Source organism: Rousettus aegyptiacus, unplaced genomic scaffold, assembly GCF_014176215.1.
Source record: "Rousettus aegyptiacus isolate mRouAeg1 unplaced genomic scaffold, mRouAeg1.p scaffold_m13_p_4, whole genome shotgun sequence".
Classification (NCBI taxonomy): domain Eukaryota; kingdom Metazoa; phylum Chordata; class Mammalia; order Chiroptera; family Pteropodidae; genus Rousettus; species Rousettus aegyptiacus.
The window spans coordinates 69564463-69580364 of record NW_023416307.1 but is presented as its reverse complement, the minus strand read 5'-3'; the positions used below and the strand labels follow the sequence as shown (position 1 = coordinate 69580364).

Genomic DNA, 15902 nt, shown 5'->3' with positions numbered 1-15902 from the left:
CTATCAATTATTTATGGGTTTGTGTTCACTTTTCAGTACTATCCCCAGAGGTTATTACCATAAGGCAGACTGACATGCATATATGGAATGTTTTCCACTGCATCACAAAGGCTGCATTTGGTATTTTAAACTCATTTACAAAAAGGAGAACCCTTAGATTAAGTCTATATGACCTAATAGGAATTTTAGAATTTATCAGAGAATTTAGAGAAACCAGCTGAGTAACTCAGTGGCCAGCAGCACAGGGCTACTCCTGGGAAATCAGGCACCCCTGGGTCATTTTCATGTGAGCATTCCTTGTCCTCACCTGCCAGCCTCAGCCAGCCTCAACCAGCCTCAGCCAGCCTCTCTCAATTGCCTGCTTCTGCTGCAGAGTGCAGGCAGCACCAAGAGAGAGAGATTCCTGTCTCTCGGGAGCCATTTAAACCTGGAAGCAAGGACAGGAACTTTCTTCATGATGAAGGCACACCTGCTAGAGTGTCCCTTTGTTCACTGATGTGTTTTTCCTTCACCTTCCATGAACTCCGCCATCCTGGCCCCTGAATATGTTGGAAGCCTGCATTCTGCAGCAGCTTCAGGCTCTCACTAACTTGACTTCCAAAATATCTGCCTTTGGCTTGCCTGCCTTGATGCTGGCTTCAATTCAACCTGATTTTGACACCATTGTCTATGGTTTAGTTACCAGTTTTTCTGAACCCTCTCCCCACTGACTCCCCAACACCACAACATGACCTGTGACTCAGGTTCTGATTAGCATGGTTAACTGGAGACCATGTCCCTGATCCCTTCCAGGTCGTCCTTACCCAAATTTCCAACCCCTGGTTATCTGTAATCCAGCAATAAATGTGATTTTCTACTCCCCTGGGAAGCTTACTTCAAATATTGGCCAGACATTTTTGAAGTATGCATTTATCACATTTATCATAGCCTGCTTTCCCTTCTTCTCTTTTTGCTCCTTATTTAGCCCATGTTTGTGACTTATCCCAGTCTTTATTTCCCACTGTCCACCATTCTAGAGCTCTTTGGAGAAAAGGTGTTTGGAGACTAAGAAGTGCACGTTGTTTCATGTCACCACATCTAGGAATGAAAGAAATGAAACACTGGGTAATCTTGAGATAATCAGGTAACTTTTCATAAAGCAAGTTCACCCATATTTACTTTTATGTTTTGATTAGATAAGAGTGGGAGGAAACCTGCCTAGTTGTCAGGAAGATATAAAATTTTACCACGGACAAATGAAGGTTACCTGTTACCATATTTTTCAATAATTCCTGAAATCACATAGAACACCCAAACAGGGAGCAGACTAAAGATAGGCATGTAAAAGAGAATAACATCTTTATAGAAAACTTATTCTTGGAGAGAGTCAGAAAAATATGGCAGAGTGAGAGATGTCCTCAGAGCTCTCCCCTTGAAATAACAATAAGCTGAACATCTAACTCTCAACAACAAAAAAAACCACCCAAACTGCACACCAGCACATCTGAGCGTGGGATCTGCGCATAAGAGCTATCACAGGTCAGAACTCTGAGTATCAGGTGGTGGACTGGGAGAAACAAAGAAGCTGCCTGTCGCAGCCACCTGAGCTCCCTGCAGGAGGAGGGGGAGGGGAGAAGGAGCAGCCAGTTTCCTGAACAGTCCTGCCTGGGAAAGCTGTGAGCTCCCCACTGCTGCCTGGTGGCAGGGCAGAAGACAGAGAAACAGGACAGAATAGCAGAGAAACAACAGTTGATTTTTACCAGCCGCAGTTGCAAAACTGAGGCTGAGCCACAGCCCCCAACTCCCAACCCAGACAGCCTCACCCCCCATATCCTCTGAGACCAATCACTGCAGAGCCCCAAGAGAATCTCGGCAAATGTTACTGCCCCAAGAGAATCTCAGCAAATGCTACTTAAACTGTTGCTAACACTGACAGGGACTGAACCTGAGAATAGCAAGTGTGATTAAATATCTACAAGAAAATAAAAAAGACATTTATGCTTTATATAAAGCAGGGAGCCAAGAGGCTTAGATGCCACCTACTGGGAACCAAAAGAAAAGCGCCTTCTTTGCAGCAGGCTAAAGAGAGACCTTTATATAATAAATCTTTCTGGGGCGGGGGTGGGGTGGGGAAATAAGCAGAATACACTTCATTAATGCCCAGGTGGAGAAATAGTCTATTAAACACCATGAACAACCAAGGTGACAAGGCATCTCAGAAAGAAAGAGAAAAATCGTGAGAAAATAAGCTTACAGACATAGAGATATGTGACTTAAATGACAGAGAATTCAGGATGGTACTTCTAAAAAAACTCAGTGAGTTCTGAAATGAATCATATCAACAATTTCATGAATTGAGAAAACAACTAGATGAGCAAAGCAAGGAAATTGAAACCCTCAAAAAGAACTGAATAGACCTTCTGGAGATGAATACACTGCAAGAGTTGAAAAACGAAATAGCAAGCTTGGGAAATAGAGTCAACCCAATGGAGGAAAGGATCAGTGATATCGAAGACAGAAATCTAGAAATAAATCAGAAAGAAGAAGAGAGAAACTGAAGAATAAAAAATAATGAAAGAGAAATACAAGAACTAGCTGATACCATTAGGAGAGGAAACAGAAGAATAATGGGCATTGTCAAAGGTGAGGAAAAGGAGCAGAGACTAGAAAGCATTTTCAGACAAATAGTGGACAAGAATTTCCCAAATCTAAGGAATGAGCTGGATCTTGGAATTTGAGAGGTCAACAGAACACCCAATTATCTCAACCCAAAAAGGCTTCACCAAGACACATTGTATTAAAGTTATCAAAAATTAATGACAAAGAATTCTCAGGGCAGCCAGGGAGAAGAAAATGGTAACTTCTAAAGGAAAATCCATTTGATTATCTTCGGACTTCTCAGCGCAAACCTTGTGAGCCAGAAAGTAATGGAATCAAACATTTAAACTATTAAGTAAAAGGAACTACCAGTCTAGGATAATGTATCCAGCTAAGCTCTCCTTTAGATATGAAGGAGAAATTAAGATCTTTCCAGACATACAAAAATTGAGGGAATTATCCACTATAAGTCCTGCACTACAGGAAATACTGAAAGGAGTCAACTCACCTAAAATGACCAAAAAAAAGAAAAAGAAAATTTATTCCTTTGGGTATGTATATTTGATAATATCCACATATACACTAGCTAATTTTATTTACTGTTCATCTTACAAAAGTGTCTAGTTTGGGGGCTAAGAGGAAAGATGTATTATTTACCTGCCACTTCTCTACCAGCCACTTTAACAACAGATTGTCCCTGCAGCCTCTGTTTGCAGCCACACAGGCCAACATACTCTCCCTTCCACTGGGCGCTCTGTTGCACAGCCTCAGACACAAGCTCTCTGGGAAAGTGACGGTATTGAAGCTCAGACACTGAGCTCGCCTAGTAACCATGAGTGCACACAGGTCACTATGCCCAGCAGAAAAGACAGTGGCAGAGCAAGAAGCCATCAGCAACTTAAGACATGCAGGGGGACAAGGTGTTGCATTAAAGGGAGGGGTGAGGTAGAGGCAGTACAAGTGCCCTGCAACACAAAAGAACCTTGCTCCCCACTGGTGCCTGAAACAGGAGTAAGGTTACCAGGACTGGATAGCTTGTGAGTTCTGTACGACATGGTCTAGACTTGGGCAAGTAGATTAATGTTAGAAAATCAAGGCTCATAACCACCTCTCTTGGCTAGAATTACTGTATTTTCCAGTTTCCTAGATTATAAAAGGAAACTTGAAGTGAGAAAGTTCTTAAGATATTTTACCTTCTGTTTCTGCTTCTGAGGAACAGTTTTATGACTTGGTAATGGGAATAGTATCTTCCTCTTAAAGTGGTATAAAAGTTAAGAGGTTAAACAACATTATGTTTTGGTTCATATAATTTGGCAATAAAAGATAGCCTCGACAGTGAATATTTTAAACAATGTAGTGTGTACTTGAATAACATCATTTTGTTATAGCATTGATCAGATGCCATGGGAACTTAACTCACAATCATGTCAGTTAGCTCTAGTAAAACTGGCTTCATTGTACATCGTTTCACTTAAAGTCACAGAACCTATGAACAATGTTAAGACTTATTGTAATGTAACCCAATCTTCTGCTCTAAAATGAATAGTATCGGGAACGAAATTTTATAAAACAATTAGATAGAACCCTGGAGCATCTGAATTGCAAGGTAACATGTTTATCCATGAAAGTTAGATTGCTATGTAACTCTCTTCTTTTCCCCAGTGAGTTCTGAGACAGAGAGCAAGGATCTGGCCCTCATTTTGTACACTGCTGAGCCATATATCAAGTGAGGGTCACTGTGAGGTCCTTACACAAACATGTACACAAAAGCAGCAGTGTATCACAGGGTAGGGCCAACAAGAAATGATTAAAATCCATCAATCAGTGTTGCTTTCACTGGGGCACTGAAGAAACTGAAAAGAATCACCTGATTTCATAGATCGTTCCAAACTATTGATTTCACATTTTTAAGTCAAGATTAATTTAAGACTGTCCTCAAAATAGAGTCATGTCTAAACCTGTTCATTATTGGAAAGTCTATTTTAGCTTGCAGCTTTGCAATTCCAAGTTAAATTCTGACTTTGGAACATCACTGGCAAATACGAAAGTAAAATAAGAAAATGTGAAGTGATGGAAAACTGTCCCCTGGCTCACAGAAGGCATTTCCAGTTCTCAACATGTGTTTTAGAGCTTTCTTTCATGAGGAAGAAAGATCATTCCACTACCATCATGAAGAGCACTTCGTAAGGAAAATAAATTTTTCTAGAAATGTTATGTTTACATTTACATTTTTAAAAGAAACAAGCAAGCAGTGTTTTTAGGGGAAATTTTAACCAAACATCCTCCTTATCTAGATACTTTAAAGAGTATAATCTGCCCTGGAAATAAGCCATTCAATCCATTTTTCTGGTACAAACTGCAACATGAATGATTATTCATTCATTTCAAGTGAAACTGTAACTAAATGGTAGAAAGAAATCTAGATGCTCATTTTATCTGTGGCATTCCAAATCCAAATTGTTATTAAAAAGTTGAAGAACCATTTTTTCTTTAATTTAGATCATCAAACTTCTCTCTTATAGTAAATAAGGTACTAAGATATCAGAAAGTACAAATTCTTTGAGGAAAAACAATATTTTACAAAAGCTTCTGTATAAAAATGTTCAAAGTGGAAAAGTGGTATTCACAGTAAAATTTAAAAGGAAGGAAAAGGGACATAACCAATAATTGCTTAAAAGGTAATTAGAAATTAAAGCAATATCTGTTTTCAAATACTTGCAATTTAGTTTTTCCTCAAACTGAAAATTTTCTGATATTTTTTCTATAACTTCTAAGCAATAGAAATTTAAAATCTGAATCAGAAATAAGTTTCCATCATTCATTATACAAAAGAAAAAATTCAGTATTTGTTTTGGTATCATACAACCCTTTGACAGTCTCAAAGCAGCAGCAGCAATATCATCCTCATTGAACATTTGTGAATTTTCTGACACTGAGTAAAACTAATACTCATCTTCTTGGAGCATGGAGCCAAACTGATACTTCTAACTATAGGCATACCTCATTTTATTGCACTTCATTTTATTGCAGGTCACAGATGTTGCATTGTTTACAAACCAAAGGCAAGGCCCTCCACCAGTAAAAAGATTACAGCTCGCTTTATCACGAGGCGCTTTATTGCAAGCCTTGCTTTATTACATTATGTCCGGAAAGCCCACAGACCATGTTGGTGTTACTTAGAAAATCATGATTTCTTAAAAACTGTTATATTAGCATAGGTTTATTTGTACTTTAAAAAGTGAAACACAAAGTGTATTTTTTGGTGAGATAATTTAAGAACTAGCTCAGATGGGACATATGTCCAGAAGAACCTAGATAGTGGGTCAGCATCTGTGAGGGCATGAGCTAAGAGTGACTAGGGCTTGTCCTGAACAGATTTATTTAAAATGGTCTATTACTGTTTCTCTTAAAACTAGATCACTTATTAATCAATCAACAGGTATCTATTAAACACATCTCTCTCTGTGCTTTTATAATATGGTTTTTGGAGTCAAATAAAAACCATCCTCCTCTTTTCTAAGACTAATGAGGAATTCCTTGTGCCCCATTGCCAGCAAGATGTCACACGAATGCAGGAAGAAAAAGAACTGAACTTTGAGGTTTCTGATGCTGATGCTTAGGCAAGTGTGAGTGGATTTTCTTCCTGCCCTTTCCATGCAAGATTGCTTTAGAGTGCTGTTAGCACATTTATGTCTCCTCTATAGACAGGTCACCAATTTCTTCTCTCAGCAGAGAACAGCTGGTGCTAGCTAACCCTCTAATCTTTCTGTATTATCAACTCCATCAGTTTTCTTTCCACCCCTGCCTTAAGCAGATGAGGGAAAAAATGAAAGTTTCTACGAGTTTAAAGAGTAAAGTTCAAGAGAGGCTAAATAATGACTCAGCATCATTAACTATCAACAAAATTGAAGGTAACTATTGGGCTCTAGATTTGTCTCCAGTTCCCCTACATCCTTACTACACAAAGATTATTCAAGGTCAGATGAGATAGGAAGGGGGTTGAGGAACTGGATAAAAAAGATGAAAAGATTAAGAAGTGCAAATTGCCACTTATAAAAACTGTCATGAGAATGTAAAGTAGAGCATAGGAAATATAGTCAATAATACTATAATAACTGTATATGGTGCCAGGTAAGTAACTAGACTTATCAAGGTGATCACTTCATAAGTTATATAAATGTCTAATGACCATGTAATATACCTAAAACTAATATATTGAATGTCAACTGTAATTTAAAAATTTTTACAATTTTCGAAAAAAATTAAATAAGTAAAATAATGTTTTAAAAGATTAATCAAAGAATGGTTTTCATTTCCACACCATGCTGACGTTGTATCTTTGAATGGTAATTACAGCTCAGCTGTTGCTAAGATCTACAATGTTTTCCCATAATTGACTAAAAAGAAAAAAATGTAGAGGAGGTTCTGGAGAGAGAAGTTTCTTAATAATGAAAATGGCACAAATATATACAAGACAAAGACTTTTAAAATTTTATTCATAAGATGAATTTTTATTTCTAATTATTAAAACTAGAGCATTTAAAAAAACAATACAGTAGCATGAACTTATCTGATCCATACTTAAGGTAAAATGTCATTATAAATAAGATGAAAAAGTCTTCCATTACCTATGCTCCATATTGAACATATAGTATGTACACGATCACTTCAGAAACATCACATAGTCCTGAAACGTAAATAATCTACCTTTATTCTCTAATATTGTGGTTACTTTTTTCTTATTAATGCCTTGAATCTCTAAAGAAAAATTAAGTGGGGGGATGAGACAGGATGAGAAGTCATTTAATGTAGTCTGCAGGTGTAAATTGTGTGGCCGAGGGGATTGGTTTAACCTGTGGCTTATTAACTCTTAGTAGCATAAGGTTCAAGAAAATTTCCAGGCAGATTCTTTACATCATCAATTACTTTTGGGTATCCTCCCACTTTCCCACCTCCATTCAGAATCTGTTATAGAACACAATGCAATTGATTTGAGGATTGTGACCTTCACATCTTTTTCCTGCATTTATCATACACTTGGGAATAAAATGAGCTAGAGTCCATGATTCATTGCAGCTGGATTGTAAATGAGGCAGGCTGGGCCCACCCATTCCTTCTGAGAATTGTTAAAAAAACATTTTAGGGAAAAAAACTGACCCATATTTTTCTTGGCTAAAACACCTCAATTAGTAAAGTTATTCTCTTAAATCAGCTATTTTCCTTATGCAATAAAGATGTTGCCTTCTCTTCCATTTCAAAAAAAAATCAATTCATATCTGATAGATATCAAAATATCTATTACTGAAAACATGGAAATGACCCAATGATACCAGCTACCTAAAAATCATGAAATGCAAGGCAAGTACACAAATGAATAATTAGATCAGGTATCATACTTGAACCTACAAAAAAATAATTGTGCAGTTTCCATTTTTTTGTCAGAGTAATAGTAAGTCAGGGTTGTTCACTATGTGGTAAAAACAAAAAAGGGGGAGGTAGATGGGGAGCAGCCAACCCATGGTGACCAGAAACTGCAAAAGAAAAAAGAAAAAAAGGTGAGAATAAGATGTAAATGGGACTTTAAATGTGCGCATAAATGTGAACAAATACCGTTAAAACATTGCTATGGTAGAAATGGAGTCCTACTTATTAAATAAATCCCCTTTTATCTAGAACCTATGAAAATAAGAATCATGTATTATACTCAATTAAAAGGCCTTACATATCTCCAAGACTCTAAAGCACCTTATGAATCAAAAAAAATTGAGTTATTTACCATGCATTTTTAGTGCTAACTGCATTTCATTATTTTCAAATAAGGTGATAGTCCTATTGAATATTATATTGCGAGGTTAATGATAATTTTTAATAATCGGAACTTTTCATTCCTCACACAGCCTAAAAGGAAAGTTTAGCCTAATACTTTTCAATGACTATATGCCATTAAATTACCGTAGGGAAAGCTCTTTTAAAAAGCTTTTTCTAGACCTATGAGTCTGTTCATGTTTTGTTTTGTTTGTTTTGCTTTTTTTTTTTTAGATTCCACGTATAAGTAAAAACATACAGCATTTGCCTTATCCAGTCTTATTTCACTTAGCATAATATCCTCTGAAGCAGAATATAGTCAATAAAATTGTGGTAAGTTTGCATGATGACGGATGATTACTAGAATTAGTAGTGTGATCACACTGTAAGGAATAAAAATGTTGAATCACTATCTTGTACACCCGAAACTAATACAACCAATATAATACTGTATGCTCTTTCTGGCTAGTTTGTTCTGTCAGACTGAGAGCTCCTTTAGCCCTTTACTTTTAACATCCGTGGATCTTCAGCGTAGAAACTGCTCCTCTGATCTTCCCCACTGTGGTTCAGCTATAGTAAAGGTAGGGCAATAGTCTTTATTCCTGGACTGAAACTCCAGGTCTCTCCCTGAGTTTAGTAGTTCCTTTATTCTTCCATTTGATCAGTAGGGAGCAGACATTCATGTAGAGCTAAGTGATTTGTTCTTGCATGAAAAGGTCATACAAAAGGAAATCAGAGACATTCGTGTCAGAATTCTCAAATTCCCACTTCACTGCTTGGCTTCTGGAAAACAACAATCCTCCTTCCGCTCAGTTTGTGCTTCTCTTAAGTGTTCCATGTGGTGACCTGCTCTAGATCCCTTTAAGTCTCCTAGAACTCTGCCAGCGAGCGGACATTCTAAAGGCATTCTAGGGTTAATCTGTAATAAAACAAATTTTCTTTTTCATCTAACAAAAATAAGTTTAGGCAGAAAAGTTTAAAAGCCAAACAGAAATCTCCAAAAGTTTTACAAATGAAATTAAGCATTTAGTAGTGACAAATGTCATTCATGTTTATAATGCTTTAAAAATAATTATCAATTACCTTTCAAAAGGGCCCAGTAAAAAATTTCCCAAGAGTGGTTTTTACCTATGCTGAAGTCATAGAGAATCTATTCTATGAGTAGAGAATGAAAAGAAATACTGAGATAAGGAAATTGCCTACACACACACACACACACACACACACAACCTGTTACAGATATACACTTTGTAAAATACCTAGACACCTTCAAGGCTTTAGACAGCTATACGCTTAGCCCAGAGATTTAGTTTCTGGTGTTCTCATGAGTAAAGTTGGCAGTTGTCAAGTTCAGGAAAAAAAAGTGAAACAAGTATTTTATCTTATGGTCAATCTATTCCTGGTCAGACAAAAATCAAAATGTTTCAGATTGTTTTTGGCAAGTAGGAAGACATCTTAATATCAAATACTCCTATTGATAATAACCTGCTTGCATGTGCAACTTAATATGAATAATGATTATTTGGCCTTCTCCTTGTCCCCCTCCAAAGCTACCCATTCAAAAACATACTAGAGATAAAGAGGAAAACGTCTATTTCGATTAAAAATTTATATAAGATGTGGACTTTTCATACCCATAAAATAAAAGATATTTAATTGCAATAAATGTCCTGTCAAGCAGGAATTAATTTAGTTATTTCACAAAAGAGAAGTAATCCATATGATCCAACTTACACTATGTGAGGTAGTTAAGTGCTGTTTAAAAGTAAAATACCAGGAATTAGAGAAAATCCAGGATTTGTCTAGGACACCTTTAGATACTAGAAGCAGAGCCAGGGAACCCATTAGTTCTGACTCATCCACCCATCAGTCGGCAAAGCATATATTTTCAGCACTGTGGCCTTGACCTAACTCCCACTCCCTCCCTGTCCAAATTAAATGCGTCTTTAGTCTAACAGCATCCTCTAAAATTTATATGTACATATTTCCTTAACGGTTTAAAAAATAGGATATCAAAATTACTTAACAATAATGTGATCATGGTTAATATGCTCATGGAATCCAAAACTCTGGTAGAAGCATAAAGCACAAACCTAACTCTATACTGAAACAAAAGGTTACTTTTTCTTCAGTAGTTTGATATCCCCCAAAACTTAATATTTTATTTAGATGAATATATGACTATAAATTATGTTAAAACTACTTCAAAGGCTTCTTATTCCATCTGACAATAACAAACATGTTACAAAACATTTACTTACTAAGCTTGCCTTCTATAATAATCTCACATTCTCCTCCTAAAAAACCTGAGGCACAGTTATTAAGAGACGCCCTTGGAGATTCAGAAGCAGACAGCAATGCACCCTCAACTCCCAAGCCTATTTTCTTGTAAAATGTTTTCTTACAAAATGTTTTCTAGAACTCATACAGTATTGAATTTCTTTAAACACAGCTTAGGTATAAAAAATTTTTTCTGGTATAAAAATTGTCACATCTTTTACTACATTCTGAAATTTTAAGCTAGAAAAAAAAAAATTGTGCCCCAAATGTAATGTTTTTAATAGAATACTCTTCTTCCAACAGGTTGCAAATTCCAGGTTAATTATATAAGTAAGAAGTGATCTCCATCTTCTTTGGACTTCTAATCAGTTGCAAAATAGGACTTTTGATTAAAGCTCTTCCCTGATATGAAAAAACAAAGCACAATTAATTGAAAAAGCAATAATATACTGAAATGCACTTTTACTGTAATACACTGCCAAACTATGCTCCTAAAATCACCAATACTTTCTATTTTATTTTTTTGCAGGAAAGTTGTTCCTGTGCTTTGCTAAGTTTTAAAAAATTCACTCTACAAAGACCATGCTTTTACTGAATCCCAAAGTAAGCAGTCTATTAACATTTTCTTGGGCTACTGATAGATGAAAATGCTAAGACTTTGTGAAAATGTTGTATGGACAATGTGCCTAACATTTTTTCAATGTCATTTTCCTCAGTGAACATCCCTCTTAAGATTATAATGGCTATGTAAACTTTTTATTTCACTGATCTCATTTAAATCTTACATGTTACATGGATTAGTTTTTAGTATATTTTAATATCAGACAATTTACCAAAAGAAATCGAAGCATGTAGTCAACTTGTCTCTCCCTAATTAGGCTTTCGTGAACCCTTTCTTTGGATATCTTATCCTAGATGAGATGCATTTTTAACTCAGGAAACACATTCAGGCAGGTGGCTCTGAGGGAGCTTATAAACAATCATAGGAGAGATAAAAACATCAGTCGTGTTTTTTCTATTGGGTACCACTGGAGTTTTAGTCCATCTGCTAGCTGGAGATGCCAGGATGAGGGGGTATCCTAGTTTAAAAGACAGACTCCTGGTAATATTGCTCTGGCAGCATTTAGTAAGGTTAGCAGCACCTTCCACGGGCCAAGTCAGACATGCGGAGACTTTTAAAGGAGTTTCTATTATGCACATGGCATTAAAAGTATCTTCCTCAATATCCTTTGGTGTCAATCCATCCCTTCCTATCAGAGAAACCACGACTGAGGGGCTGCTTATCAGAGAACACAGATTTGGAGCAGAGTCTTCAATCGAGGCTGTGGGTGTTATCCTGACCCTTCATCAATTTCTTCTATAAATGTGCATGAACTGCTCTGGTTTTTCTCTTTTAAAAGCCAGGTGAAGATATCTGGCCTTGTTGGATCTCATCCATGAGGAAGCACCTTTGTGAGGGTAGCAGTAGGACCAAATATCCCACCCACAACACTCAATGCCTATCATGATCTCTTTATAAGACAGTTTATTTTTGTAACCTAAGTCTCGTTAGGGGTCCTGGGAACAAAGAGGAAGAAACTACCGATATGCCCAAAATACATGTGAGAAAAACAAATGGAAAGATAGGATGATATGTAAAATAAATGTAATAGAGGCAAGAGATACGCTTTGATGAGATTTGTGTAATTCCATGTACAGTGAAAAGTATCTATAGATTTGGAAAAGGGAGAATATGTTAAAATAATGTGAGGATTTATGGCTACTCAAATGCTTTTCATAGAAACTGTCTGTGAAAAATACTTTATAGCATTAAATCATGGGTGATATTTATGGCAATAAGAGAGAAAATATGACATAGCCCAGGAAGCTCTAGGCCAAAACACGCCGTGTCTAAGTTTTAAATTTTCTCCGCCATTTGCTATTATTGTGTTCTTGAGTAAGTCCCTTCAGCTCTTGGAGACTTTTTATCCTCATTTATAAAACTTAAATAAAAAACTTTCAACCTATAAAACCATTATGAGAAATAAATGAGGTAATCTGTGTGAAAATATATTCACTGTAAAGAACTCAGCAAATATTGGTTATCACCAGAACCCATGTCACATGGGCAGGAATTATGTGCTCACACTAGAGGCAAACTTCTAAGAGCCTGAGCCGAGACACTGCTCCTAATGCTTACATTTGATGTTCTCTCACAAAAGCTGCAAACTCAGGATCATTGGCGTAGAGTTCCAAAATTCTCATTCTTTCTTGAATTTCCTTGAAAGATAGAAAGGTAATAAGAAAGGAAGAAAGGATGGGCGGGAAGGAGAGACGGAGGGAGGGAGGGAGGGAGGGAGGGAGGGAGGGAGGGAGGGAGGAAGGAAAGAAGGAAGGAAGGAAGGAGGGAGGGAGGGAGAAAGGGAAGGAGGGAGGGAGGGAGGGAGGGAGGGAGGGAAGGAAGGAAGGAAGGAAGGAAGGAAGGAAGGAAGGAAGGAAGGAAGGAAGGAAGGAAGGAAAGCCATACATTACATCACAAAAACCTTAACAGCTTTTTACAAGGAGTTCTCATTTTTATAAGGATTTGTGGCATTCTGGGCTATCCAGGGAAACCTATAGGAAAGAATAGCCTTTTCAGAGAAATGGAAGGTTTGGATACAAAATGAACTGTCCTCAGACATTTATTTCTAAGGAAGGGAGGGAGGAGGGAAAGAGCATCAGCTAATAATGGAAAAAAAGCCACAGGGTGAGGATTCAGGTACAGCTCAGATTTGTATAACCTCTGCACACCACATCAACTGGGAGACATGATGAGGTAAAAGCTAATCATGGAATCCTCATCTTTTCTTGAAGCCCATGTACACACATACGCACACATGTATTCTCTCTCACACACACACACACACACACACACACCCCAGCAACAGCAGCAACGGCAGAGTGACAACAGAAAGGCAAAGTTTCCTACCTCTCGAGAAAGCCCATTGTTCTCATACATTTGTCTGATTTCTTCCCTGCTCAGACCACCAATCACCCCTCCTCCTGCAGAGCCATAGAAGGGATGCTGAGGATATGGCCCCTCATACTGCTCAAGTCCGGCCATGCGGCTTTCGCCCACGGGGTTGTACTTCACAGCATCTTCAATGGATGGGAGGCTATCAGACTGCCTGGTGAAGCCACAAAAAGAAAAGTATGGTTGATTCAGGTTCTTTTTCAGATGCTCAAATACTCGGAAGACTATTTGCCTGGAGCAATATTTCTTTGGGGAAAGAAAAAGATGTTAAACGAGATATAAACTGGGGAAGATGACCGTGAAAAATATCCAGATCAATCTCAAAAATGATTTATCAGGTGTTATCATTATTATCACCTCATTTACATGGCAAGTGCCCTATGGAATTGTTCCATGTCTCATTCATCTTAATTTGCCCCTAACCCCAGTGCCTGGAACTCAATAAATGTCAATGGGGAAATATGCCTGCCAATAAATAGTATTTCACTAAATGCAAATGGCTCCATCATTTCCAGAATAATCAAATCAAATATCAGTGTATGACCACACAGAGAATCTGACAGAAATATAAACATGGGGAACTGGGCTTCAATTCAATTCAGGTCTACAAACATTTGCTGAGCACTGATTATGTGCCTAGGACTATTACAGTTGCCAATGAAACAAAGAATTTGTTGAAATCCCTCACCAGAAATAGTTTACAGCCTAGTAATGTAAAGTCAGACTCAATAAAAAGCATAAGAACAATGATAGAAGTATACCCTGGGTATGCTCGAGGAACTTAGGAGAGATGCCTCCTTGGCAAGCCAGAGGGTGAGAAAAGCTAACCTAGGCCTGAAGCAGCAGCACTTATAGACTCCAGAAACACAGACACCAGCTACAACCAGGGACTGTGATCACATAGCAACTCAAAAGGTCCTCAGATTGCTAGTTTAGCAAATAGAACAGGTTTTATTTCCTCTACTAATGAAGCCATGCTTAACTGAAAGAAATTGGATTTCATTTCTTGTCAAATTCTTACCTAGATTTAAAATCTGGCTAATTATCAGAGGAATGAGTCAAAGGGAAACAAACTTACAGATCTGGTCCTCACACAGGGCCTACCTTTTCAATCCCTCCCCCACCATGAAACAGGAATCTGGCCACACTCAATGATGCCTTTCCTTCAGTGTCCCTTGAGATTCATACATGCCTCCCTGACTTTGCTCATGCTCATTCAACTAGCTGGAGAGTGACCCACCCCAGCCACAGCGAACATCTCCTCTGTCCAGCTAAATGTCATAACCACCACTAAAACTTCTAAGACTCTCTCCCCCAAGCAAAACAAATTCATCCCTCAGTTAGGTCCCTTCGCATCTTATTCATATGCAGCTTATGTTTTCTTTACACTTTGACACCCATGGAGGACAGGGACGTATTTTCATTCATCTTTACAGCTTTCTTCCCACCCAGATCCCTGTCCAATATTTGGCGCATAGTAAGTACTAAATGAATGAATAAAAGGAACGTTTATTCCATCAGAGAGCAATTTTCTTTATTTACCTGAAGGGCCTCGCTCTTTCTCTCCTAACATTCTGAGCTTGAAGAGTCCTGACGAGGAAGAAGATGACAGCAGAAGAGACAAAGAGAAGCCCAACAACAGAGGCGATGGTGATGCCTATCACCAAGGGCTCGGACACAAACTCCTCGCAGTGCTCCCCTCGGTACCACCAGTTCTCACCCACCCGGCACCTGTAACAAGAATTGACCGAGTCCGAAAATGGAACCACTCTGCTTAAAGTAACAATTAACAGCAGAACCTTTGGTGGGTTATAATAAATTTATACGCATCTATATTTATAATATTTATAATCTTATATAAAATCTATAATATTATATAAAATATTCATAACAACTAAATGCTAACCACATGAAGCTTCAGTAAAGAGGTTAAATGATCATATGATTTGACCGTTAATAAGGCCTGGCACAGACCCAGTAGGTCCTCCGTAACTCTTTGGAAATGAGGGTGTAAAAGGTTGACCAGACACAAAGGAAGAATGCAATTCAACTTTCTTGGTTATGGGTAACAACAAACAGGCCTGGAAGGTCTCAGCAACAGCGCTGGGTCTAGAACCCACATCTCCACACTCCTCATGTCCTTTCACCACACTGCAGGGATCCTCAAACCCCAAGGACACAAATGTGTGCAAAAATATCTTCAATTCCCAGAATAGCAAAGAAGTCATTGCTTTCCAAAATAATATTA

General features: G+C 37.8%; 1 protein-coding gene across 1 annotated transcript in view; it reads right to left on the bottom strand.

Moving 5' to 3' along the window:
* Window positions 1–3081: 3081 nt before the first annotated feature.
* Window positions 3082–15902, bottom strand: part of IMPG2 (interphotoreceptor matrix proteoglycan 2) — an 82413-nt gene continuing 69592 nt past the window's right edge. Inside the window, exons 16-18 of the mRNA XM_036218996.1 lie at window positions 15197–15385; window positions 13610–13808; window positions 3082–12921 (exon numbers count right to left, since the gene is read on the bottom strand). Coding sequence (XP_036074889.1) covers window positions 12838–12921; window positions 13610–13808; window positions 15197–15385 — 472 coding nt within the window. The 3' untranslated portion in view covers window positions 3082–12837. The remainder of the gene's footprint in view (window positions 12922–13609; window positions 13809–15196; window positions 15386–15902) is intronic.